We start from the raw sequence: 27,897 nt of genomic DNA on the forward strand, positions 1-27,897 counted from the left end.
CATTGAGCCAATCATGTGGTGTGTTGTAAAATACATTGAGCCAATCATGTGGTGTGCTGTGAAGACATCGTGCCAATCATCTGTTGTGATCTCGCTGCTGGAGCAAGATTGGTGTCGTGAAGCCTTACGCCACACGCATTTCTGCCGAAATAGATGCACGATAAGTGCCCAAAAAAGTGTTGCAATATGGCGCCCGAGTGGAGGTACTTGCCTGAAAAGGACTTTGGTCCTAGCTCGAGTTGCTGCAGCCAGCAGCTAAGACAGCCATGTTCATGCTCCCAGTGTGTAGCGCTGCAGCAACTCGAGCTAGGTAAAACCGATTGTTTCAGTTTTGTTCATACCGACAGCACTTTCGGTGGCGTTGAAAATGGAGATCTATGTGAAAAATCACCGGAGTTCTCCTTTTTTAAGTTTGAGCAGTAGTTGATTTTCAAAGTTAGTTGCACTCATCCTTGCATCGCTTTGCAGTGAACAGTAATCCAACTGAAATACCCCTCACAGGCAGCTGAGGCAGGGAGGCCAATGTTGAGTTGTTTTTTCATATTTGGAAACAAGCAGAAGGTTCAGCAGACTAAAAGGGCGTCGAACTGGGGGGAGAGTGGGAAGTATAGGGCCCCAATGGAGGAGAGGGCCCATGAAAAGTGGAATACGGGGTACAACATTTTCACCAGGCATTAGTAATAACTCAGGTAATCCCACACATAAAAATCCAAACAACTCCATAAGTAGAGTCATGTGTAATGAAGTGGAATAACACAGGGAAAAAAGTATTGAACAAGCTAAGAAAAAAAGCACTAAAGGCAAGGAAAGGGAAGGAACGAGCTGGAATCTGTAAGTAGTTAGAGTAGTTATCCTTTCTATCTGTGCAAATTAATATAAGCTTGGTTAGTATATTGATGGGCTATAAAAAGGTTTTCATTACCAAGGTGTCACACAAAGAAACATTTCATGATGGATAAAAGCAAAAAAGCTCTCCCAAGACCTTTGCAACCTTATTGTTGCAAAACATATCAATGAAACTGGTTACAGATGCATTTCAAAACTTCAGAATCTTCAGCAAGCAGCATGGGAGCCATTATCTGCAAGTGGAAGAAACATCACTGCCATGCAGGATCTCCTGCATAATATTTCTGACCAGGGAGTCAGAAGGATAGTCAATTCAAAAAGCCAAGGACCACTTTCGGAGTAAGCTCCAGAAAGACTTGAAGGCAGCCAATTCAATTAAATTCAATTAAACAGTTCTGGAAGTAACTAAAGATCAGGATTCACAAGAGGGACCCCTGAATCTGTTTTAGAACAATGGGCCAAAATCACACCTGATACTGTGACTAATACGTTTTGTCATACAGGAAATGTCTTGAAGCTGTCTTTACAAACAAAGGCTTTTCCACAAAGTATTGAAGAAATTTCAGTAGGCACGTTCAGTACTTTTTCCTGTGTCATTCCACTTTAATACACATAACTCTTATGTTTGGATTTTTTATAGTGTGTTAATATAATGTGTGGTGAAAATTTGAATAGACTCACTGGAAATTTAAGCTAATTACTGGAAAAAAAAAAAAATATATATATATATGTCCACCATATATTTATTTTACCCCTGAATATTTTAACTTCCAAATTAAATGTCAAAATGAATGTCAGACGAAATTTAAAGTTTGACTGACTGGATTTTGTATACAAAACATAGTGAAAACTGTCTAAAGGTCACTCTCCCTTGTTAAAGAGCTAAAATGGTTTAGTCCGCCTGCGATTCATAAGGTAGTCTATCTTTTGTTTATTTAGTTGAGCATTGCTAGTAGTGGACCGCTAATTGTTGTGCTGCTGGTGCAATGTTTTTCTCCAAGAAAGCCAAGTCCGGTTACTAAAAAGAGAGACATCAAAATGAGGGGAAACAACTGCTAATAAACTTCTTTCCAAAGAAAAGGTGAGCACAAACGTCAAAACACGAAATCCCATGGTGTTTGCTTGAATATCACAGCTATCATTAGTGCTAAAACGAACTGAGACAACCCATTGAAATAGCGGAAAATACACTTTCATAGGTTAGGCTACACATGTAATCTGTTGCATCTCGTGATCCATCTCCAGCTCCAGCTCCATCCCTTTCAGAAAGACTGCATGGCGCCAGCTTGATGTCCTGTTGTAGGCTACATGCTGATCATTATCACTAGGCTAGTGGTTTAGGGCACGATTTCTTTTCTCTCCCTTTCTGTTTTCGTTAGTCTTAACTTTTTTTTTTTTACTCAAGTAACGGATGGGATTTTTTGTGTAAAATTACAATACTTCACTCAAAATGTAATCAAGTAAAATTTAAAATACCGATTTTATAAACTACTTAAAAAATACAAAATACACAGAAAAACTACTCAATACAGTAACGTGAGTAAATGTATTTCGTTACTTTCCACCTCTGTAAATATGGACATGACAAAAATGTAGCCCTACTTGAACTTGAGCTCCTATCAAAAAGTCACAACTTGAACTCCTATCACAAATCCCCAATGTAACATTGAACAGGTAACATATCAGCATTCTAAAAATTACAGTGAAAGTTGTTGTCGAGGCGTTAGCTTTTGGGGGTAAGAAAAAGGCCGACAAAACAGCTGTGCAGCTTGTGCACATTAATGCTGCCTTTTTGCATTTGCAGTGCCCGGTACAACCCTTTTTACAACCACAGTGCACAAGCTCATAGCATGCCTGTGATGCCTCGGAGTGTTGTCCAACGTGGCTGCCAGCCTGCATCTGTATCAATCCATCCCCTGTTGGATTGATACAGAGGTTCCATATTATGTTAGCCTGGTGTATTGCTCTTTTGATGTGTTGCCTCAAAGCAGCTTGTGTAGGGGGGATGTTTTCCAGGGATCTTGACCTCTGGATAAAAAGTTGTTTCCTTGCTTCATTGACCTCTAAGCATGCACTTGTTCTGTCATAAAGTGGGAACCCTGGATCTAAGTCAAATGTAAAATTCCATGACTATTACTATATAATGAATAGTACAACATAGCGACCAATGATTTCAGAGTACCCGCATAGAGGTCAAGAATCTTTTTAGAGCGGGAGATGAGGCATTGAATAAACACAGTTGGGCTACTTAAGGAAGCCATACAGCTAATAACCAGATATACACCAATTCTGCTTGGAAATGTATTTGTATGTATTTTGGAAAGTATATTTTAAACTGATACAACAAAATTCCCTGATATTCCATGACAGTGCTCCAAAAATGATCAAATTCCCTGACTTTCCATGTCTGGAATAGACTTGTGGGAACCCTGTAGATCAGCACCACAAAACGTTCTAGTTGAGACAAGGAAAGATCACTCAACTCTTGTGGCATATGCAACATTTTATGGAAAGCCTCTGTAACTTCTGGATATACACGCCATGTATCACAGGCAGTCTTTTTACCACGGCCACTGAATGCAGATGTTGTATCACAGCCAGTGAAAGCATGAAATGCTAGCAGTGCAGAACCAGTGGAAGGACCCAGTGCAGTAACCACATTGTGAATGCCTATGGACCCTTTCAACAAGGTAAACAAAAACAATGCTTGAACATTCTATTTGGGCCCCAATCTACTTCCTCTGCATTAAGATAACATATGGAATATTAAAAAGGAAGTCTTGTGGGGCCAACTATGATGCTGATAATGGAACTCTCTTGAAAGGGTCCATATAACAGAAATGGCTTCCAGTTCCAAAGGCAATCAACATTTCTTCTTCAATTGAAGAACTGAGTCTGCTGTTTATCGCTCTGTACTGTTGGACAGTCAAAGGAGAAAGTGAGCGAGAGAGCAGCACACAACCATTTAGGTTCCCAAGTGTCGGAACTTCTGAAACCACACCCAGGCCACACCCATTGCCCCACCCTGTAGCCCAGAACTGTGGGAAAATAAGATCCTGTTTACACAAAGGGAAAACGCAGATATTTCAACGTGGTTTGGCCTCTCATTTACACGAAAATCACAAAAACTATTTGGAAAACTCCAGTTTCGCAGTTGCATGTAAATAGGGAAACCGGCGTTTTTGCATTGTGACATGTTGGTCTCTCGTTTGTTTCGAATCTCTGATTGGCCACCTGTTTGCTCGAAGTGTTCATGTCATCCTTCCCCTGCTGTTTTTATCATTATTGCCCCGAATAAATACCCTGCTATATATATGCAGGATAACAGAAGTAGATGTTTTGCCAGTGATCTTCACTGCACTTAATGATGTTGACCTCTTAGAGTGCTATCAATGCTATAGATGAGTTCCTCATGCCCAGAAACATGGAAAAACATATTTAGTTTACATTTAGATCCTAAGATACACCCATTTCTAATTTCGGGCCTAGAAATTTCATATCACAGTTGTACAGGTCAATTACAGGATAATAGAAGTAGATGTCCATAAACCCCTCAGTAAATCTTTTCCCATCTTATATGACAACAAAATGAAAAAAATATTTTGAGCCTGGCTTTATCAGACAATCTGATTTTGTTTTTTAAAATGTATGCAAATTAGTGCATTTTTAACGAGATAAGGCCTAATTTGCATATTTAATACAATGTTTACATGCTATATTAGCACATATCCACAACCCCTCCCTCCCTCCTGCACTGTGGCCGTACTTGATGCTTAATACCTTATACTTAATACTTGACCAATGGCTGTAACCCTGTTACCTCAACCTATTCTTGCACTGATATAGTTTTTTTTATATATTACCTTGTCTACATTATACATTATTCTCTTGTTGGACTTACTTATTTGCACCATCACAATGACACTCACTCTCATAGAGCACCTTACTGAATTACAGGCTCAGTTCCTGCCCTGTCATGCTTGATCATCCTTAAGCACACTATGTTGATATTTGATTTAGTTTATATAGTATATTTAGTATTTAGTATTTTAGTATCATGTTTATCTTCTACTGTCTCTATTGTACAGTGGAGTTTTTTATATGTATATTACTTTTTCTGCTGTAAGTGCATGTTGTGTGTGATGTCTGCTACTGAGACCTTGAATTTCCCCTTGGGGATCAATAAAGTATCTATCTATCTATCTATCTATCTATCTATGATCTGGGTCACAGCACCACTGTAACAGAGCACAGCACCACAGCATGGGAGTCGAACGCTCTAACCACTAAGCTAAAAGCCCAGGCTTCCAACTCAGCAGTTACAAGTGTTCTTAAGGTTAGGGGTGTGAGGATTTACACACGCAATTAGCATGCTAGCTCAGTTCGCCTCCGTTACACGACCCATGGTTCACTGGTTAAAGCAGGCTACAAGCTGACATTATGTTCTAGGAGATTGTGGTCCGACCCCTCCGTTGCCCTAACCTGGCAATAGCCAGATGAATTTCGCTCCGCCTAGCTCCACTCATCCATCTGGAACTGATCCATTGAAGTGTTGCTTCAGAAGGCTGGGCCTAATCAAAAATGCTTGCATATGATTGAATAAGCCACTTGTCCGTCATCTATTGACGCGCTACTTCAACCACTCACATCGAAGCCAACCCGTGACGCTAATAACAGACTCACAGTCGCTTCTACGCTATGTCACATCTATGAAACTCCCGCCCTGCGTCCTGATTGGCTAAACCATAAAGTTGGTTGGAGAAATCACTCTCAATGGAAGAGGTCCCAGATGGATGTGAGTGAAGCTAGGCGGAGCTAAGCGGAACGACATTCATCTGGCTAGGGTCAGGTTACCGTTGCCCTCTTGCCGACTATACAATTTTCAAGCAATTTTATTGTATGTCACTAAATCAAGTCAGAATGAAATCATGGGAGTTTTACTTGAGTTGGGGTGTGGTCCCGTCATATCAATCGATTAGTCTAATGCAGTAATCCTAGCTGTTTTAAATCAGTCTTCTAGTCTTGACATTACCACAGTATGAAACAAAGTCTTTTAGTCGTGGCTCATGCAAATAAGTTTGTGGGCAGGGGTAAATTCGAGCTGGCTTCCAGGCAAGAGAGATATAGTAACTATGTGTACTGTATGTAGCCAGCTGGTACATTATGTGCAGTATATATGTTGCGTAAACCTCCCTCCCAACACCTAGCTAGCAGCCTAGGCTATTAACTCGAGTGCTAGCAGACTCCCAATCTGAGGTGCTGCTGTTTTCAGGTGCACTTCCAATGCTGCAGACATTGATGGCAGGTTGCCCCTTCCAGCAGTTGAAGATGGGTTCATTATCTGTTAGGCTTGCTATAGAGATGAACGTTCAATCGTTGTCTCCAATCACATTGGGAAGTTGGGAAGCCTGTCGCATGGGGGTAGGTGCTCAGGGGCACCCGTTAGATCGCAGGAGCTGGGGGCAGTGAATGTAGAGGGAACTTTCAGGTCATCGTAGTGGAGGAGTGAAAAGTGAAGGGCTGCACAGCAAAGAAAATGAGATCACAGTAATCAGCCCGGCCGAGAATACTCCCGACTCTCCCGATTACCACTCCGCTACTGGTGGACAGTAACGGCTTTCAAGTATCACTTTCTGAGTTGGAAAGTGTGAAATCTCCCAGCTATCTCGCAACATTTCACCGAGACACACCTCCTTTTGGTCGTAATTTCAACTGTCCACCTCGGAGCTCCTGAGAGTACAGGGTAGATTATCATAGCTATGCAGAGATAGTCAAATCAACCTTGCTCTCTCACCAGATGATCTTAGTCCCATTAAACCAGAATGTCTGTACCTTTAATTTTCTTCAATTAAATAACGAGAAGACTGATATCATCCTGTTTGTGAATAAAGAAGGAAGTGCCTACTTAGAATCTAGGGCACTTCATATTAGTACCCATGTTAAAAATCTTGGAGTAATTCTAGATTGGGATCTTAATTTCAGAAACATAGCTAAGATCAGAGATGTTGTTTCTAGGCAGGATTTAGAAAAACTCATCAACACATTCATATCCTGCAGGGTTGACTACTGCAACGCCCTTCTCACTGGCCTCCCCAAGAAATCCATCAGACAGGTACAGCTAATTCAGAACGCTGCTGCCAGACTTTTAACCAAAACCAAGAAAAGAGACCATATTTTTCCAATCGTCAAGTCTTTGCACTGGCTGCCAGTCAATTTCTGAACTGAATTCAATGCACTATGAATCGCATTGTCTTGCTTGACTATGAATCAAGCAAGGTGAAATTCATTCATTACGAAAACGATGCAAACGGTGGTTTTTCTGTGTTTGACCCTGTAATTTAGATGCAGGACCCGTTTACACGAAGGGAAGACACAGGTATTTCCCTGCGGTTTGGCCTCTCATTTACACGAAAACCCCGTTTTTATCACAGAAAACGATTATTTTTAAAAACTCTGGCCAAAGGGGAGATTTCTGATAACGCCGGTTATGTGTTGTCATGTCAACTGGGAAAACAGGGTTTTAGATTCTCAAACTTCACATTACGCGCCAGAAAATGCTTAACGTCATGTGAGCACCCTATGTTTACAGTTTGTTTGGCTACTGATTATGGATTCTATTAAGGTGGTACTCATTTTTACGTTTGTGCAAACGCTTTAGGCCTGTTTGCCTAGACCTCTCCGGGGGGGATGCCATCTTGCTAGGAGTCTGTACAAGTTTACACTCTTTAGCAGGGATGTAGTGGTAAAATAAGAGGTGGGTAAACTATGAATTCTGTGAGGTAGACTGTGCCATGCTGAATCATCGTTTTAAAAAAGTCATTCGGAACATGTTTGATGATGGTGGAGGCTATATTGTCCAATGTTTATAACAGTATCAGTGGTATTAAATGGTTCCTAGAGTGTACATATTGTGAATGTGGATAATACAGAGTGGTATTTGAATGATAAAAGTTGCAATTGGTGAATAAACTCTTTTGAGAGGTGAATAAACTCTAGGAGGTGGATATTTTGGATAAACTCTATTTCTGAAATGAACTGCGTTTACTTGTGTTTAGCCTCCACTGCATCCCTGCTCAATCGCCCCTCCTCTGAAGAGAGGAGGTTACGACGCCCTAACCGTGGTGTCGGAAAAGAGAGGCGAGTTAGGCTACGTACAGAGTTGAAGTTCATTATCGTGAAAAAAGACAGATGCGCACATAACTCCTCACGAAAGCGCATGAATCCATGACCATCATCTTGTTCCTCTTAACTGGACAACAGAATGGATTAATCAGGCAATGAATCCAGCCACACAAGTTGATTCGATTTCTCATCTTAAAACGTGAGTTCTCAGATATTCCTAATATGCTTTCAGAAACTAAGTAACCTATATAGCCTAGCCTACACCTTAAACGAGGCGAAATACTATTTTACATGAGACAGGCAATGAATGAATTAACAGGTAATTTGTTTAGCTCTAATAAGTGGTTAACTGTATATCTAATTTGGCAACAGTTGCAAGATATTCTACATTTATTCTACACAGTTAATATTTGTTGTCGTGAAAACTGTTGGTGTAAGCTAAAATAAAACATTTAGTTTAGCCTACACATTTCTCAAGTCCTCGCCTTAAAAAACTAACCTTTCCTGTTTATTATTATTATTATTATTATTTATTATTATTATTATAATAATAATGGATGCTAATTGTTCCGTTGTTTTTGTTTCACATTTAGTCATGAGTTTATAATCAGACTGTGTCCACGAAAGAACTTTGCCGATGTCAACATGGTGTATTGTAATCCACGTTAGGCCTAGCCTAGTTTTACTTTGCAAGTTACTTTGGATAAAACTTGTGTCCCTTCTTCTTTGAAGGTGGAGCTGGATGTGTAGTTTTGGACTATATTCCTAAGGTGATGACCACCACGGACCACCTTCCAAACTTCCCTGACTACAGCCAGGTTCTACACAATTTCTTCCACTCGTCGAGGACCTACACTCAGCCCGGAGTGGTTGTGCGCCACCACACTGCCCTCTGCCGACTCATTCCAGAAAGATGAACCATCAGATATGCACACATTACAATTACACTGGTAAACTGGATAACCGCAAGGAAAAGTTAAACGGGCAAACTGACCCAAAAACTATCGCCTTCCTTATATTCTGTTGCGTAATTGTCTTTGAAAATGTTATTGTTCTTGTGGCAATATGGAAAAATCATAAATTCCATAACCGAATGTATTTCTTCATCGGAAATCTAGCCTTGTGTGACCTTTTGGCGGGTGGAACCTACATAGTAAATTTGTTAATGTCTGGGGAGAAGACGTTTAATCTCTCACCAGTACTATGGTTCTTGCGGGAAGGGAGCATGTTTGTTGCGCTGGGCGCTTCCATTTTCAGCCTGCTAGCAATTGCAATTGAGAGACACCTAACAATGATAAAGATGAGACCATATGATGCCAAGAAAAACGACAGAGTTTTCCTACTTATAGGCACTTGCTGGCTGATTGCTGTTTTGCTGGGAGCTTTACCCATCCTCGGTTGGAACTGCCTTGGTAACCTTCCCGACTGTTCCACTATCCTGCCTCTCTACTCAAAGAAGTATGTGGCCTTTTGCATCACAATCTTCATGGTCCTGTTGCTGGCGATGTCAGTGCTGTACGTTCGCATCTACACACTGGTAAAGTCTAGCAGTCGTAAAGTCACAAAGCATAGCAACTCTGAGAGATCAATTGCACTTCTGCGTACCGTTATCATTGTGGTCGGGGTCTTTATCGCCTGCTGGACTCCTATCCTTATTCTATTGCTGATAGACGTGGCGTGTGAGCATCGCCGTTGTTCCGTGTTACTCAAGGCCGACTGGTTCATCGCCTTGGCTGTGCTCAACTCGGCCATGAACCCAGTGATATACACCCTAGCGAGCAGAGAAATGCGTCGAGCGTTTTTCTGTCTAATGTGCGGCTGTCTCACCAAATGCAACTCTTCCCCCACCAAACCTGTATCGGAACCCAGTCGGAGCAAGACCAGCAGCAGCCACAGGGCAAATGACCAGGAAAAGCCGGAGGTCACAGAGCGACAGGGCACTGCATCTGAGAGGCAGCTTCCGTTGTAAAGGAAAGCTCAGTGGCTAGCGAGTTGAGATCTCATTCATACCTCATTATCTAGCTTCGGAGAATGTCACACACATGCGTTTTAAGACTGCATCTAAGTCTGTGTTGTCAGGTAATGCCACGACTGACAACGACGAGAGTCTTGCACAAAATTACTGTTGTTGTATTGGTTTTTGCATTTGACACGAGCCTTTGACTCCTAGATAGTAGATAATGGGTCTGGTAATAACTACCAGTATACAAATGCATGGTTATGTCATAGCCCAATGTATGGGCCTCTTCCACTATATAAGCATGCATAATATATCTTAACCCTATGTCTATTGAATATCATTCATTTCAACAAATCAATCAAAAAGTACTAATTCTGGCTCTCAAATCATGGCTCTGTTGTTGTTATTCTTGATGTTTTTGTTAGTGTCACCATGTGTGAAGGCCACTGTAAGAGGGATGACAGCAAACCAAAGTTCACATTCACAGTTTTATTGCCAACAGTCATACAGAAAGATGATAACTCATACAACTGAAAATTAAACATGTAAACATTGTTTGGACTTCACTTTCTGTTTGTTTGTTTGTGTTTGTTTGTCTGTCCAAAATTCCTGTGATCCACTGGACTGTAGTGCGGGGAAATTGAAATTGAAACAGAGAGAAACTTCGTTGTATCTCCAGCAGCAATTCGTCAATCATGGCCACTTCACAAAACCTTGGACTGGCTATTGCACTTTGAAGAGGAAATCCCATTGGTACAAATTAAAGGCACATTTTCCTAAATATAAATCTTGTAATGTGTGTTCAGCCAGTTTGCTTACAATGCCAACATTTGGGAGTAATAGCTCAATTATTTGCAAGGTCAACTCCTTAAGTTTGCATGTAATAAAATGAATCTAAATGAAATAATATAATTTATTTTTTCATCGGGTAACATAAAATACAAAATGTGTTTGGAACTGGAACTGGAAAGGGAAAATGACCTTGACCTTGTTTCCACAAGGAGTGCTCACTTTTAAATAGAACACTCCACTTAATAAATAACCTACTTTGTATGTCCATTAACATACTAACTATACACAAGAATATATAGAATAGTTTTTGTTGTGTTTTTCTTCCTCATGGCTCCCTTTAGCTTTAGTTTACCCAAGAGTGTTATCTGCCATTTATATGCCAAAGTTAGATTGAAATAACTATAAATGTTTTACTCCAGTTAGGATAGTATAGTCTGTTGCTTACATAGGTATTTTAGCAAATAAACTAAATCAGGATGGAGACTGACCAACTGCAAGCTCATCAGCTAAATATGACCCATCACATCAGTTTAAAACAGTACAATTGATTGTTTTTATTATGACCTGCAGTCATCAGTGAAGACCTGGCTGTAACAGTAACTGAAGTTGAAATTTGAAATTGTATTATTCCTCAAAGTGCTTCCAACATTTCCAGAAAATGTAGCCTGCTTTACAACAGAATACATCTCAATTAAATTCCACTGAAAATGAAAAATGAAGCAAACTGTTGTAATCAGACTCTTTAAGATACTTTTTACTGTATGTATGTATGTATGCACTTGCATTCGTGAGTTTAATTTTCAATCACATTTGAATGCAATAAATAAACCATGTCCCTGTGCACTGTGTGTCTTGTCATTTCTGTCATACAATTCTGCTACAGTATTACAGTACAAAAGAACTGTGTGTCAGCAAGCTGCAATAGTCTCTGTTGATCCCTACATCCTTAACCCTTTAATGGCATAGTTTGTATCATAAATAGAGTTATAGATAGTGTTTGCAGACTGTAGTTAATCATGTATAACTGTAAGCACACTGCCATCTTATTATAAGGGAATACACATTCAGTGTCCTCAAGGGACATTCTTGTATGACTGACAGGTGAACTATAAAAATGCCAGACTGCTGATGCAGATGATCAGTTATCTGGGTGATCAGAAGTGTGACATCAAGGTGCTGTCGTTTCATTTCCACACAATTGATTTTTGTTTGTTTGAAGTAAGGCTGCATGTTGTGAAAACCAAGACACTTTTAATTAAGCCCAATGGCACTGTGATTGCGCAAGACCACACTAGTGACTCACCTTTTCACTGTTCACACAGACAATCTAAGTGTTGATTGTGCTATTGTTAATAATATTTTAATCTGAAATAAATAACAATAGAAATAGCAGTAATAATAATAATAATGTGTTTCTTGTTTTAAGCCCACAATCAAGCCATGAAAGCTATAACTGATATAAATATCCATGTTATAAATTAAGCCCTGAACTAATTGTACTACACATCCTTTACATTTTAAAGAAGGAACCAAATTCATAAATATTCTGAAAAGCATTAAACATTTTACATTGTGAGCATACACGAGCACCTCTCCAGGGGTTCAAGGTCTACCAACAATGACCACAAGAACAGTTAAAGTTTTCAAGTCATGCGAGTGCAGTGACATGTGCACTTCAATAGAAAAATGTCAGTTGTCTTAAAGCTGTGTGTGTGTGTGTGTGTGTGTGTGAGAGAGAGAGAGAGAGAATCTTCATCTTGTGTGTGTGCCTGTGCAGAGCAAGTGAGCATGTGCCTGACACTGTCACTACTGTAAAGCAAACACGTTCACATCTTTTCCATAAAAGCAGAATCAACAGTGATTTGATACGCTACCAAATGAGTTTGTCACATTAGCTGCAATTAAGGACAAATCCTAAAATAGTTAAATACAAACAGTATTTTTTGTTTTCATTTTTCTGCTCTACCTCATACCAACAATGGTGTAAATCTTGTTGTGCTTGATAGACAAAACTAAAACTTTTTTAGATTATTCTAAAATACGTTGTTTTTTTTTTAAATCCCTCCTTGAGGTCAATTTGCTCTTCATCTAAAGTATTAACAGTTGTCCCTTTTTGCTTTAAAACACCAAATCAACAAGTATGTCCAAATGCACCTATGTCTTCTCAAAAAATATATAATTTCAATCACAACAAAATAATAACAGTTCTATAAATCATGTCATTTTTATCAACAAATCGTCCAGGATTGCCAGCCAGATGCCCCATGACCATTTCACTGACCAAGTCACGGTCATCAAACAGTAGTTAATCTCTGACAATAGGAGATTCTCCGTTCTCATCTTCAAGTTTCAAGTTTGGGTGAAGTGACCCGCAAGTTTTTTTTTGTTTGTTTGTTTTTGTTTTGTTTGTTAAGGGTGGGGTGTCACTATTTCCTAATCACAGGCTGTTTCAGACACAGTTCACTTCCAGCGGAAACAATGGGCAGATTGTTGTCACGGTGATGACCAATCAGGTGGCTGATGCTCTCAAATATGTGATCTTTTGTTCGTACCTTTAAAAAGAAAATGATTTTGTTTTATTTGCAAATGACTCATTTAATCGAGGATATCCAGACAACTGAAAACTCATCATGCATACTGTACAAACTACAGTATATGACTGCATGTTCAAATACACACACACACACACACACACACAGAGTTCCTCACCGTGCCTTCTGGGTCCACTAGTAGCAGGTGTTTGGCAACTCCATTGTGCATCCCTGTGAGGACATAGGAGCCTGGATTAGTGGTGCTCTTCCGCACCAGGAAATCCCCGTCCTCCTTCAGCAGCTTTTCCGCATCTTTGCGGCTCATCTCATGGTGGTACCAGGGCTGGCCCTCCAGCTCCTCCTGGGCCCGGAAGGCCACTGCGCGCACCAACAAGGGGCTTGAGTTGTCCACTGAGGCTGCCTTGTGCAGCCCTGGTGCCTGGGATTGTGTAAGGATAGCATCCTCAAATGGCTCTGCAGGATAAAAAGCACAGGTAGAATTTTATAATACAATGCTTTATCTATCTTGTCTTTAAGAACTACACAATTGCAGTTCCCACTAAGACAGTGGAAATTATCGTAAACGTGCTAATTACCAACCATTTCGTTCGAAAATTCTAAAACTTCTTAATACTTCAAAATAACATTTGCTAAATGAACCTTACATTTTTCAGTAGCCATAGGTGTGTAGATTTCAACAAAATCTAGTTTGATTCTTACCGGGGCTTTTACTGCCTGAAATATCCGATTTTGTTTACCACACTTTACCACGAGTTTAGTGGTGGGCTGGTGGGTAGGCCTACTTATTCCCAACCTTTCTCACGGCACATCAATGGTTAGTCCGAGAATTCTCGTCGTCGCAATTCTAAATTCCACTGGAGCTCCAAGCAGATTTGTACAGGCAGCCTTACAACACTGTTTACTGCTCTTCGAGTCACGGTAAAATGTAATTTTTGGTACATAGCTTATTTAGATAAACTTATGGTGTGGGTGCTTGCGTTTCTTTAGGAATCTGCCGTCTTGGTTTGTATAGAAATGAATATTAAGTGACACATATACATAACAGGTTGGACATACGTGACGGTTGGTAATATGTGACGTTCCGATATGATGTGAAAGGGTTGGCAGGGCTGGCAGGTACTATGTAGGAACTACTATACATGACAGTATAATAATAATACGCATGTTATTTAACAAAAGAATATCAGTCTGGATAAGGGACCTGCCAGACTTATAATATGTGGCTGCTGTGAGTGGCTCTGAAAACTTACTCATATCGAACATGTCCTTCCGGGGACTGTCTTTGTTGACCACTCCGACTCCACCCTCAGGTGAAGGCTCCGATTCCCCCTGAAGAGCAGCTAGAACCTGGGCATCTATGTGCTGCGTGTTGACGTAGGTAGGGGCCTCTCCTGTTTTTGGTACTGAACTTTTCCCTTCTGGCATACTATATATGTCACTTGAGCCTGCAGCAAACAAAGTATACTGGATGTGAGTCAGCTGCCACAGAAAAGCCCATTCTTAATGTACTGTGAGAAAAGGAAAGGTGATTAGACCTTGCTGGATGAGCATGGGTCTGCCCTGGTAGTACGTCTGGGCTACTGGACCCTGAAATGGAGGAAACAGCACAGCACCTAAGCGTTTACTGTATGTGTGTGCTTAGTACTGAATTCAATATTGTATATGGCTTATCCTTTGGGCTTTTTCAACACATAACAACCCATAGCAACCTGATCTCACAATGCATGAGTCAAACTCACTTACAGTGCAGTCCAAAGATAATTACCAGTACTCTGATGTTTCTCAGTTTTAATGGATTTGAAAAGAGCCTGTGACAAAAGCTTTAGTAGTAACAATAAGTACACTTCTTGAAAGAGGAAATCTCAGTGAAATATTAGGAAATATTACACTGCACTATGGGTATATATGGACAGTTCACCAGTCAAAATTGCTTGGAGATACTTAGAAAAAACATAGCTTGAAAAATGCTGAATCTATCCTTTAACGTCTCAGTAATTAGAAGCAAACCCACCTGTCCTCCCTCAGCGCCAGTGGCTGACTGGCTGTTAAGTCTGGCATCGATGAAGCCACCTGGGGGAGGCATCTTCCCCGGGATGTTGTTATAGTATGGATGATCGTGACCATCCTCATCCTCCTCAGTCCATGGGGACTCCTCCATACTTAACACCCTGTCAAAAAGTGAAAGGAGAAAGGGAGAGAAGGGAGAGAATGGAGAGTAAGTACCCTGCAACATCTTTTCTAAGACCCAGCGCAGTTACTTCAGGATTGTTTTCTTTCTCTCTCTCGGAATATGAAAAACTAAATGTCCTATCGTACATACAGGAAAAACATTATGTCTATTCCAGTAGATGACTCCTTTGTGGGTTATAAGCTGGTGAACTGGAGACTTTACCTATCGTGCAATGAGGACAGCTTGCTGGAGGGGCACTGCAGGTACAACTGGAAGCGCAGGTCAAAGGCTTGCCCAATGGTGCTGATGACATCCTGAGCCAGGCCGTCAGAACATTCCAGAATGTGGCATGCTATATAAACAAATAGATCATAAGATGGATTAAAGATCTTGTCACACCTCAAATACGCCCCCACTGTATTTCACACAACACTTTGGTGCCATTGGTTAGCTGGTTACTTCTCTCTTGACTGGCCAGGGTGGAAATGGCCAAATTGTTGGTTTCATCAGAACTGTTTCTGATGTTTATAATTATCAATATAAATACAATCATTACATTGACTGATCAACTACAACTTACCCCTGCGGTTAACTGGATCTTTTGCTACATATGCAACATAATCAGTTGTATCCTGCAATAAAAAAACAAAAAAACACATGTAACTGTTCACAATCCAAGACCAATATCTGTGCTTAGAAATAAGAAATGCATCTTGCAGTAAATAACAATGAGTATGTCTTTAGTATCTTACTGGATCTCCACCAGATGCAAAGGAAATGGACTGCATATGATGATTAGCAATTATCTGAAATCATAACAAACATATCACAGTGTCATCATTAAAATGACTTCAAGATCTTCAGGATCTTCAAGAAATCAAATGTCTCAAATTCATCCAGTCAAGGCATTTTACAACACACCTGTTTTGAATCTGGTGACATCAGGTTCAGGCTGCTGGTAGAGATGTTTAAGTTGATACTCATCCCAGCAAACTGCAGGTTACTTTTGCCCAGGATGCTGGACAAAGCTTTGGAAGGAGGCTGAAAAGATAAGATAAGGCATTTCATTTCAAACTACAAAACACTGTAAAGACATTGCTTGATGGCAATAACAGCAACAGCGATGACAATGATGATAACAACAACAAAACTACTACTACTACAATAATAATAATAACAATGCCGTACAGAATATTCAAATTATGACATATTTAGTTCTTCCAAATGTGAGAACCTATACAGAACTGAACATGGCCAAAAAGGCTTGTGCACTTGCTCTAGACACAATAGTGCACTTGCTTTAGACACAATAGTGCCCTTGCTCTAGACACAATAGTGCCCTCTAGCAACAAAATATAGTATCTGAAACATGTATACTTGCATGCACATTCACGCATACACACACACATACTGTACACACACTCACACACACACACACAACAGGCAAGATCAGGGATTGGTGCTCTGCCTCCTGATTAGCGGTGCTCTGCACTACATGAGTCACCAGGCACGCAGTGCGCGCTGTGGGCTGTGTGCACGCCTACGCATGCTGTACCACGCCATCCACCCCCCCCACACACACACACACACACACACACACTTCCTCTGCACACAGCCTCTTGCTGCAGCCTTCTTCCCTCTCTTCTTCCCACAGCTTTTCTCCAGCTCATCTCACATCTCTCTCCACAGTTTGTGCTCACATATTGTTTCTGTAACATCCTCCTCCCCTCTAAGCTCATTAGCTCATTCACACAACCCCACTCTTCCTGGCTCTGTTCTTTTCTCCTGGCTATTCCATTTCATTCGTTCATCCCTCTTTAGCATTGAGCATGGCATATACCTTTCTCTTACGGAGCCCTCCTTTGGCACCTGGAACAGCTTCACACACCAGGCTGATGGCCTCCCTGGGGTTGAGGAGAGCATGTGTGTTCATGTGTTAGGGGAGGGGGGGATGGAATTGACAGGAGCAAAGTGAGAAGGAAAACAGAACAAATGAGCAAAGATGATAAATAAAGATGGTGCTTTGTGTGATAGCGCCATACTGCTTCGTTCATTTAACAAGGGCTTTAAAAAATGCACACTAGCACACAGACAATAAATAATGCTCCTCATAAAGCAATGTATTACAACTTTACAACATATTGAATACAAAACACAAGATCATCATAAATTGACAGAAACATCAGGAATCAGTCACATCCCCCTGTCGTCAGGGGAGAGTAGCACTGGATGGCTCTGTGCCACTGCTTGCTGCTGACTCCAGGAAGTCAAGCAGAAAAGTGGACATGACACACCACAGCCATCACATCTGACATTGCCCTGTGCCTCAGACATTATCAGCCCACATAGCTTTTGCACTCAATAGCCAAAGCAACCTTCTCTGAAGCACAACACAAAACATGTTATGCTGGATCCTCTACATAGGAGACAGTCTCTCACCTTGTTATTTGTGATCTTGTGTTGAAATCCAAGGATCTCATGGACCGTAAGACTTCTATGCAACCTAAATACTGGAAAAGGAGGACAAGGGTCACCTTTGCAATAGCTAAGGGAATATAATAGCTTGTGAAAGGAGAAAAGGTGCTTTGTAATCTTTAGTTTAAAACATAAAAATACCAAAAAAAAACTACCCAGTGCAAAGATAAATTTGATATAAAGTCAAACTGAAACTGTTTCCCTGATAAGTTAGCATGCTAATTAGCTAGCATCAGACCATATCACTCTCATAATACCACCTTGAATATCAAGTGTGGTATCGAATACAAATCAATGGAGGAGTGCTGTCGCCAATGTAATGGTGCGCTCAAGACAGCTTGAGTTCTAAACATAGCCTGCAAATATCCCAGTATAAAATGCATTCTCAGGCCACAAATACTGCGCCAGACAAAAAGTCTGATTTTTTTGTTCTGTTTAACTTTTTAGTTAGTTGCATTAGTTTCAGTTTATTTGTCAGTGTTGATGACGAGTCCTTCATAACTAAAAATGATATTTTCATAAATAACTCATAAATAATATGCTTGCTTAAAGTAGCCATACACAAATAATCTATTTTAATAGAATACAAAAAATAACTGCATCTTGAAACTTGGTAAAGAAAATGTTGTATATATGTTGGAGTAAGTGATGGGAGGCAGTAGAGGGAGTCCGTTGATTAACTCCAGTCCAAATGCATTTTTCTCACATTCAGTACTCTTTGTCCAAAACATGGCCTCACAGAGATAAAGCTTGTGTGTCTGCTTCACCTGAGATTTACAACACCCAACTCTAAGCACACTTCATCTATTAATCTGGTTGCATCTTGATCCCATGTGGTGAAATACCCACCCACATACAGCATCACCTCTGACTAATATCACTGGCAGAGAACATTTTGTTCTGGGAAAAATCAAGCTCAGGAATCTCACTCTCAGATCCTTTTCATGGACATCATGTCATCGTAAATGTGTGTGCAGCTTTGCAACGGAAGTAGCATTTAATGTCATTGATCTTATTGTTTTCCTCTCTGCTATTCAATAGAGACTTTAGCACATCGTGGCTGGTTGCTGGGAATACAGGTGGCTGAAGATTCAGCATTTTATCTTATATCACAAGAACTGTGTTGTTCAACAATAGCTGAGGGATCTGTAGGGGATGCATACATGGGCAAATCATTGCAAAAACAGCTCCTCAAATGTTTTTTTTTTCCTTTCCATCTCTCAATTTCCACAGAAACCCAAAGGTCAGAAAATAAAATATATCAGCATTTTAACCTGCAAACAGCATAGGGATTAATGTGTTTGAATACATGTACATACAATATAATACAATACAATATTTATACAATAACATATTTACAAGCAACCAGCTTAAAATTCATTGTCAATGGTATATGGTTAAGTGAATATTTGATGACACCCACTAGGCTACTAGTTCTGGGGGTCAGGTCAGCCCACCCTGAGAAAATATTAAAAAGAGAAAAAAAAAGCTTTCTCAGTACAATGTTGCCCAATGTATTACCAAAAGACATAAGTTAGTAAACCTTTTATTAGTGTTGATGTTGGTGTTTGTAAGGGGTTTGCATGCCCAGTTGTTAGATTGCTAATTTTTGACCAGAACTCTTTATTGCTGCTTAAATGTGTGCCCATGGTTCCTTTTTTTCTGTGTACAATTTATTTGGATAATGCTTAATTTCTTCCCACAATTCTTTTAATTCTTGTACACAATTTGTATTTGTTCTCTTTAGTGTGATCAGCCCTTCACAGGCGTTCAGCAAAACATATATTGGTTAAACTAGGTTCACATCTTTCACAGGTTGAGTACAGGTGCAAACAGGTTGTGTATGTTATTTTATGTTCAATGGTCATGTTGTACTTTTGTATTTTACAATGTAACAAGTCCATTCCATGTTTTGTGTTGACCTGTCACTTCCTGATTTTCTGTTGAGTTGGTTCTACACACCTGTTACCACCCTTTGTCATCCTCATACGGAGGTGAGGCTGAGTTTCTTTCTTTGCCAGCCTGCTGGCTCACTCCATTGGAGACTTGTCTTGTTACTAGAATGTCTAGTCAAGTTGTTGGTAAGTAAGTGTTCCTGGTTCATGTATTTTCCAAACTTTGCTCTAGTGTTTATGTTCTTGCTTAATTCCGACTCTTGCTGGAGTTTCATCTTGTCTTGAACCTGCTTTTGTGTCCTAATACCTGTTTTGGCTTTCCACGGCCATAACAACAGCTTGTTTTCACATCTTTGTATCAGACAAGAATTTATACCAGACTTTTTGTATATTCCAGTGCTGAGAATGCTGCATGCACACTTTTCTATGTTTCCGCTATTGCAGCCATGTAATGCAGTGTTTTTATCTGTCCTTCATATGACTAAACATCCTCAAAATTATATTTACAGTGTTTTTACTTTCAGGAGACAGGTTTACTCATGCACCAATAAACTGGTTACCGAGGCCTGCATATGTAAACAATGAATTGGTTTGAAAAATGATTTGCCTCAAAAGTTATATTATATATACACTTTTGATCCCGTGACCTGCATTTAAAATCTAGTTCACACTCAGCAAAGTGAAGTGAAGCGCACTAATCCCGGGGTGAGCTGCTTGCAACAACAGCGTGAGGGGTTAGGTGCCTTGCTCAAGGGGACTTCAGCCGCGCCTACTGGTCGGGGTTCGAACCGGCAACCCTCCCGCAACAAGTCCGAAGCGCTAACCAGTAGGCCACGGCTGCCCCATAAATTATCTAGGTGCTCATACAGTATATTCAACTGCACAGCTAAAGAACATTATCTGGTATTGTGTCCTTAAGATATCTCTCATGGGTTTTAGAAAAGATAATTACAGAGGCCTCTACCAACAAGCCTCTACCAAACAACCATCTTCATTTTTAGCTCTCTTTCTAATTTGTCTGTCCCATGTCAAAGGCTACAAGTTTGAGTCTGGTACACTGTGCCTCTCAAAATGCAACTTACATAAGGTTTTGATTTGTAAGGCCATTTAATTTTGTGAATAGTAAATCACAACACACATATCATTTCAGAATTATTTCTCATTTCAATTATCAAAAGTTAGGTCTTCTGCCAGGGCCAACATATGAATTTCTGCTTCCATTGCATGTGAGCAGAATTGCCAACTTTCAAGGAGTATTTTTTGTCAATAAGATGCATTGACAAGTACAATGTACTTTGTCATCCTTGTATGAGACAGAACACAAACGTGTGAGTTGGTAACCAATCCTGAAGGGACTGAGTAGGATAATGTCACAACTTTGTATTGTATTTTGAGAGCTTAGAAAGTGACATTTCACCAACTTTACAGGAGGGCCAAAACAAAAAAATACCTATTTTATCTAACTTTATACACTCATTTCTGTCTTTAATGATACAATTTCATATACATGCACGTGGATGGCAATATACCCAATAAATTATAGTTTATCTTTAAGTTTAACTATTTAAATGTAACCTGTTCTACAAAAACAAAATGACTATTTGTTTCTAGCCAGCTTAACAGGTCAACTACATATAGATGCGATTTTAGCCAGCCAATTACCTTTGCTTTACCTCTAACCTCCACTCAAGCTCACCTGACCTTTCTGAATCATCTGAGCTTGATGACTCATCCTCTGTTTCCTCAGAGAAGGCAAAAGCTGTGGTCCTGGCCTGCATTCCACCTTCCTACATTTGTGACCCACACTTAAAATGGCCACAGTTTCTCTAGACAGGTGTCTTAATATTATAATAATTTCATTACGTTTTAGGCATTTTCACTCTTATTTGCAATTTGATGTATGAGCGTCAATGTTTTCAAGAATAACTTAATATGCCATGGAAAATGTATTTTACCACTTGCTAGCGGTAATTGCATTCTATTTAAAGCTCCTGTATATGTCCTATGTTTTTTAGGGTGAGCATAACATGAATGTGAGGAAGACCGCAAGGTCGAAACATTATCTGCCAAATGAGAAAATAAACTCAAAAAGAACACAAAGAAGTGTGTTTATTTCCCACAAATAATTGACTTTTTTTGTTCAGCACCTGGGATGTGCACAAAGTCTCCTTGTAAGTGAGCATAGCATCCCATGGTTAGCAACACATTAATTTAGTATTACAGTTTCACTGAGGCTTTAACCTACAGCTTCATAAATATCTTCATTAACCTACTGTTGTCCCAGCCCAGCATTTTTTAACCCACCAATCTGTCAGTGTTGGTTCTGGTGATGACAGAGAAAGTGTTCTCATTTGAAATGGACTATGACTACCATGAAAGGGATTAGATGTTGCAATGGAATTTATTTAATCAGAAGTTATAGATGTCATGGAAAACTGCATAAAATCATATAGGCCTTTGCTGAAGCAAAATATGATATGACTCATCTTGTTACTGTGTTTTGCAAGTCTGATTTATGGTCTCCATTTTGCATTGCATTGCACTGCTATGAACTCAATGCTCCAGACATAAGCTATGAGCTGATAAAGTAAGTCACGTCCCATGTAATGCACACCACCATTCACTAGCTTTGCCCTCAGCATAGATAGAGTCATATAGTTCCGGCCACAATGAATGAAGAGGATACTGGCTGCTCTAAGCCACTATGGGCCAGCTCTATAATGGGAAAAAGTAGCCTACACAGGCCTACAATAATCATCACTAGTATGACATCAGATTACCTTAAAGCAGCTACTATTGATGTAAGCATATTGTTGAGGAAATTGTCCGTTGTATATAGCCACAGTGTACATTGTTACCCATTTTAAATGTTATTTTGAAAACATAGAATCACCCATAAAGCTAACCGTGGGCAAATCACCACTTCCAAAGTAGAACACACTATAGGGATTTAGTAACTGCAGACCTTGTGTGCTCATGTGTTGAGAAAATGTGTGTCAGAGGAAACACTGTCAATGTCAATCATTGTCCCTTTAGCCTAATGGTGCATGCTGGGTATGGCCGAGCACATGAGGCTAATTAAAAGTGCTGTGAGCAACATTGCATGTCAAATTCACTGCTACAACAGTGGACACATGGAGTGGGGAGGAAAGGGTAAAACAAAGGTTGATTTACAAAATAAGAAGATCAAATAGTACCAAAAATGCATGAAAAAGAGTGAGGATTTTAAGGGGAGAGAAATTGTGTACAAATGGTGATGGAAAAACAGATGGACAGAGGGTGGAAAAACATAAATCGAGCAGAATTAGCGGAGAGAAACAGGAATTGACCCCACAGCTATATCGACTGAGCATGTCAAACCTACTCTTTTCCGGTCTCTGAACAGCAGTGGTGTGATGGTGGTGCTGACAGACTCCCTCACACAAAACTATAATAAAGGTAAACGATGTCGAATTCATGTTCATTAATGCCAGGTTTTACCTTAACAGTCATTATCTTCCAGTGTCAAAGAGTGAGGCATTGTGATGACAATGACTTGTGTAACAAGAGAAAAAACACAACAGTCCTTATTCTTCCTCAAACTGTTCATAAACCAACCTCTTTATGTTATGTCCCTCACAAAATTCTACCCAAATATATAATTTTAAGAAATCAATCATCTAAGTATGTTGTAGAGATTCACATCATGTTGTCATCATAAATACATTTTGCACAATTGTGTTTTGTGCAGGAAATAATTGTTTTGGCATGATCAGTACTAACTAGCCACGTAACAACAAACATGCCTTCTGTACATGTACCTTCACCACACTTCATTTTACCTTTGTTAAAAAATGCTCTTTGCTAACAAGGATGCTGCTCTCAGCCAGAGCTAGCAGAGACAGCTGAGCACTGTGCATCGTACATACCTAACAACCATTTCCCTGCATTCATAATGCACACAGGTACTAGGGCTGAGGGGCTTAAAAAGAACTGTGAGAGCTCCGTGACTCCCATGTAGCACAAATATTACAATAAAAGGATACTTATTCTCCATGAATAACAAGACATACTGTAAGTAGTAGGGACATCATTCATTGATAAGAAAGCTATGTGGCATATACCACCCAGAAGGGCTTTTGTTTTGCCTTCAAAGATGTGTTCCTCCACTTCTGCTTTTGCCTCTGTCTCCATGATGACCTTCTCTATCGTCTGAATTATTAAATGGCTGTTTTCTGCTCTTGTCCCTCACATCATCTTTGCATGCTACCTTTTCCAATACAAGTGTAAAATATAACTAAATCAGGGCACATCCTCAACCTCCCATCGTTTTTTTTCTTCCTCAGAAAACGAACTAGATACAGGGGAGGGAGAGGGAGAGAGAACGAAGAAGAAAGGGAAATAATAGAAGAAAAAAATAGACTTACCTTTACAATATACGTCACACCGGGTCCAGATATCTTCTCACTGGTGTGAAGCCATCCTTTGGGGGGCTTGTTCACCAGACCCCCAGCACTGGGGTTCCAGCCCTCCCCACCCTGCTGCATGTCCTCCATCCTGCCCTTTTTGCCTGCACTCATAGTGGCTGTGTCCTGCTGGGAGCACGGTGCTCCAGTGGAGGCTGAACCACAGGAGCCTGTGCCTGTGGCAGCTGATGGAGCCAAGGGGCCTGGGTTACCTGAGCCTCCTCCTCCTCCTCCTCCTCCTCCTCCTCCTCCTTGGAGTTTGGAAACGGCCAGGTCTTTGACAGCAGAGGGCAAGCTCTTGATGCCTAGGAGGCCACTAGAGTTGGCAAATTTCAAGTTGGACACCTTGTTGATAAGGGTGCAAAGGGTGGTGCCACCATCTTCTGGGTCGGTGGGGAGCCCCTCAGCTGGTGGGGTATAGGGAGGCTCGCCAGAGGAAGCCGGAGTGGCCGAGAGCTTGGCGTTCATGGAGAGGCCTTGGAGAAGCTCATCGACAGACGTCACAGACTCATTCCTGAAGCGGTTGTATTTGGTACGGTGAAGCATGCCCTTCTATCTGCCTGCCTACAGTTGCACTGGCAGATGCAATGCCCAGCTAATTATTTCCTCATTTAACATAGCAACTGATCTACAAAGATGACAATATCACAAGGTTATATATAATACCTTAATATCCCCCCTGCCCATTTGTGTTGATGGCTGTGGTGGCTTTGCTGTTGTTCAGGCTGTTGTTATTGAAATCCAGCTCTGCAGTTCAGTGGCAGAAAATAAAATGCAAAACAGACAATCCATGGAAACAGAGGATGTAAGAGCAAGGAGATAAAAAAAATGGTTTCCACAGTATGGTAGAATGCTCAAATTTGCCGTCGTGGTCCACAGGAGCAGAGACGAGTCCAACGGTAGAGATGGCCAGCCTCTCTCCAGTGACTGCCGGCTCACAGCAAAAGCATGACTCACTGATCTGAGAAGATCCTTCTCAACAAAAGGCTCACTGAACACTGCAAATCACTTCCTGTTACAAAAAAATCCTCCCACTTACAGCACACTAGAACCAATCAATTCTCAAATTTCGCAGACTGATGCTTCCTCTCGGCTGCAGCAATGATTTTTTCCTCTTAATTCATCCGTGTTGAACCGATGAAAGGGAAAATGTAACAGAAAATGGGAAATATATATATTTTTAAAAATCAACCCATTTAATGGTTGCTCCATTGTCTGTCAATCAGTTATCACCATGAAAAACATTTTCTATTCATTTCATTTTTACAGAAAAAATATGTCTATCAGGCACTGAATAGCATGAAAGATAACAGCAAATACCCATAAGTAAGTAATTCAAAATGCAATGTTCAGATGAACTCGAAGTATAATCATAATGATATTGCTTACCGCAAAGTCTTTATCCTTACATTCACTAAAAATCTGATCTCATTTCTTCTGAGTGATGACATTAAGCCCCTTTATCAGAACAGAAAAAATCACAATCAAAATCTAAAATGGTAAATATTGTATCATATTGTGTAAATCCAATAGTGTTTAACTGTAAGTACTGATGCCAACACTTAAGAAATATAGGTATATTTATTGCCCACGACTTCAATAGCTAACCTGGAAATATTAGTTGGCTTACGTAATCTTGCAATACCCACAGTAAGTGTAAAGTTACAATAAATTAGTAAATATATAAAATCAACATACATGAAAGATTTTCTTCCACTCTTCAGCAGTGAATGGGTTTCTTTCTTCATTACACGGTCTAAAATCAAAGCCTAAACATAGTCACCTACGCTGTTATCCTTTGAATAAATTCCTGCCTTTACTCAAACAGCCAAGCTCTTGTTGAATTTTTTTCTGAATAATTCATCAGCACATAACACAATGTTAAGATGTGATCACAGCAGACAGGCTGGAAAACCATGACCACACAAGACTACAGCTATCACAAGCTCTTGTCAAAAATTAGCCAAGCCATCTGTACGGCCATCAACAATAAACCCACAAAAAAAACCATTCATGTAAAAGGTCCAGAGAAGTGTGAATCTGGAGACAGACAGTCATTCATAAGCTTCCTGCTCTCGTCTCCTGCTGCAGCATTCGTACTGCAGTGCCTCCCAACATCTTCCTGCCTGCTAAAAGGAAAAAAAGAACACGCACGTTTGCTCTCTCCTGCTTGGAAACAACAGCAAAACAGAGATGAGGGCTCCAGCTGAATGCAGCTTGAAAGAGACAAAAGGAAAAAAAAACACAAAAGGAACGACAAAAACAACGGCAAGGAGAGGTGATGTTGAATATTATTTTCGCTTCGTGTGAATGGGAAAGCAGCTTGCATACCAATGTTTCTGTGAATGGAGAGAGGCCTTTCTGCCTCTGCAAGGCAATCCCTGGGGATCTAATGGTTCTATCCAATCAGAGGAGGGCTGGATGACTCATTCAGGGATGGCTTGCAGAATAGTGGAAGAGACCATTACAAGTATACATGTAGGTGGTCACATGTTTCCTTTCTATCTAGCTGGCTGAATGGTATTTTTAAGCTGCTTTGAAATTGAAATGGTGCTATTATAGTTTTTTTCTTTTGATAATTACAGAAGCATGTTTTCTAAAGCCACATAAATGCTGCTTAGTATGTATAATTTCTGCTGTCGCAGTATGATAAATGACAGATGATTCATCAGTTTTGTGTCTGTAGGTTTTGAGGACATAGAATATCAATTATATGTCTTGTAAATTATTCAACAAGCTGCTGAAATGGTAGTAATTTACATATTATTCTACACTTTTACTTATACAGAGAATATATGGTCAGCGAATGCTTTTTTTTTTTTTTTGGTCTCTAGTTACAATTTATTTTAGTTTCTAACTATATTCTAAATGAACACAATATACACAGTCATATGTAATCCAGAACTATCAGACAAATACGCGTGCTATTTGACATAGAGCATTTTGAAAAACAAATTTTGCATTTGTCATGATAAAAAAAGTTCTCGCTTCCTTGATATTGTGGTGAGATTTCCATTGATCTGCAGTAAAAAAAAAATATATATATATATATATCCACATAAAACCTGATTGAGTGTTTCGAAATCAGTTGGAATCTATAGCATTCAATTTAACCACAGGGGCTGACAAATGCATAAATAGTAATTATTTCACTCCATGATAAAAGCTTTAAATGAACCCAACATATGGGTGCAACAGAAGGCCAGAAAGTGTGAAATATCGGCATAATTATTTTAACATCAGCATATTTGTTGTAACTGATATGGTAGGCCTACATACACACTAATATGATAAATAATAACATAAGAACTTCTTAGGCCTACTGATTTATTTACAAGGTTGTATGTGTTTTGAAATAATTTACTTAATAAAAACTATAAATACTGTATAATTTTTAAACATTTCTTGTCAGGGGTTAAACAAAAAACAAGGAAGTTGGATCTACTACTGGCATGTAGTGGTTAGGCTGCAGATTAGGTGTAGCCTACCAATAGGCCTACCTCCCTTTCCTAGTGAGCGAGAAGTGGCTGCCAGGTGTCAAAAGTGTGACTGTTTTGGTTAGTCCATTCTGGGCTACTGTAGAAACAAAAATGGTACAGACTCAATGGAAGAGGGTCTTCTCCCTATACGATGGGCTAAT

General features: G+C 40.0%; 2 protein-coding genes across 8 annotated transcripts; one reads left to right on the forward strand and one right to left on the reverse strand.

Moving 5' to 3' along the window:
* The first annotated feature begins 8,012 nt into the window (after window positions 1-8,012).
* On the forward strand, window positions 8,013-10,303 carry LOC125304540 (sphingosine 1-phosphate receptor 3). 2 transcript variants are annotated; one of them, XM_048258922.1, is made up of 3 exons: window positions 8,013-8,167; window positions 8,701-8,918; window positions 9,318-10,303. In XM_048258922.1, the coding sequence occupies exons 2-3, from the start codon at window positions 8,882-8,884 to the stop codon at window positions 9,935-9,937; spliced, it is 657 nt and encodes a 218-aa protein (XP_048114879.1). In that variant the 5' UTR covers window positions 8,013-8,167; window positions 8,701-8,881; the 3' UTR covers window positions 9,938-10,303. The 2 variants fall into 2 exon arrangements, with proteins under 2 accessions (XP_048114879.1, XP_048114878.1); XM_048258921.1 differs by having other exon boundaries at window positions 8,701-10,303.
* A 99-nt stretch (window positions 10,304-10,402) lies between these two features.
* shc3 (SHC (Src homology 2 domain containing) transforming protein 3) lies at window positions 10,403-26,610 on the reverse strand. 6 transcript variants are annotated; one of them, XM_048258919.1, is made up of 14 exons: window positions 25,956-26,610; window positions 25,647-25,715; window positions 24,219-25,004; window positions 17,882-17,952; window positions 17,283-17,346; window positions 16,364-16,483; window positions 16,195-16,248; window positions 16,023-16,074; window positions 15,665-15,794; window positions 15,284-15,440; window positions 14,808-14,859; window positions 14,523-14,717; window positions 13,430-13,725; window positions 10,403-13,272 (listed from the first exon to the last, which is right to left on the reverse strand). In XM_048258919.1, the coding sequence occupies exons 3-14, from the start codon at window positions 24,801-24,803 to the stop codon at window positions 13,147-13,149; spliced, it is 1,902 nt and encodes a 633-aa protein (XP_048114876.1). In that variant the 5' UTR covers window positions 24,804-25,004; window positions 25,647-25,715; window positions 25,956-26,610; the 3' UTR covers window positions 10,403-13,146. The 6 variants fall into 6 exon arrangements, with proteins under 6 accessions (XP_048114876.1, XP_048114874.1, XP_048114877.1 ...); XM_048258917.1 differs by having other exon boundaries at window positions 24,219-25,371; XM_048258920.1 differs by having other exon boundaries at window positions 24,219-24,832; window positions 24,924-25,004; window positions 25,647-26,610.
* Window positions 26,611-27,897: the final 1,287 nt, after the last annotated feature.

Source organism: Alosa alosa, chromosome 12, assembly GCF_017589495.1.
Source record: "Alosa alosa isolate M-15738 ecotype Scorff River chromosome 12, AALO_Geno_1.1, whole genome shotgun sequence".
NCBI lineage: Eukaryota > Metazoa > Chordata > Actinopteri > Clupeiformes > Clupeidae > Alosa > Alosa alosa.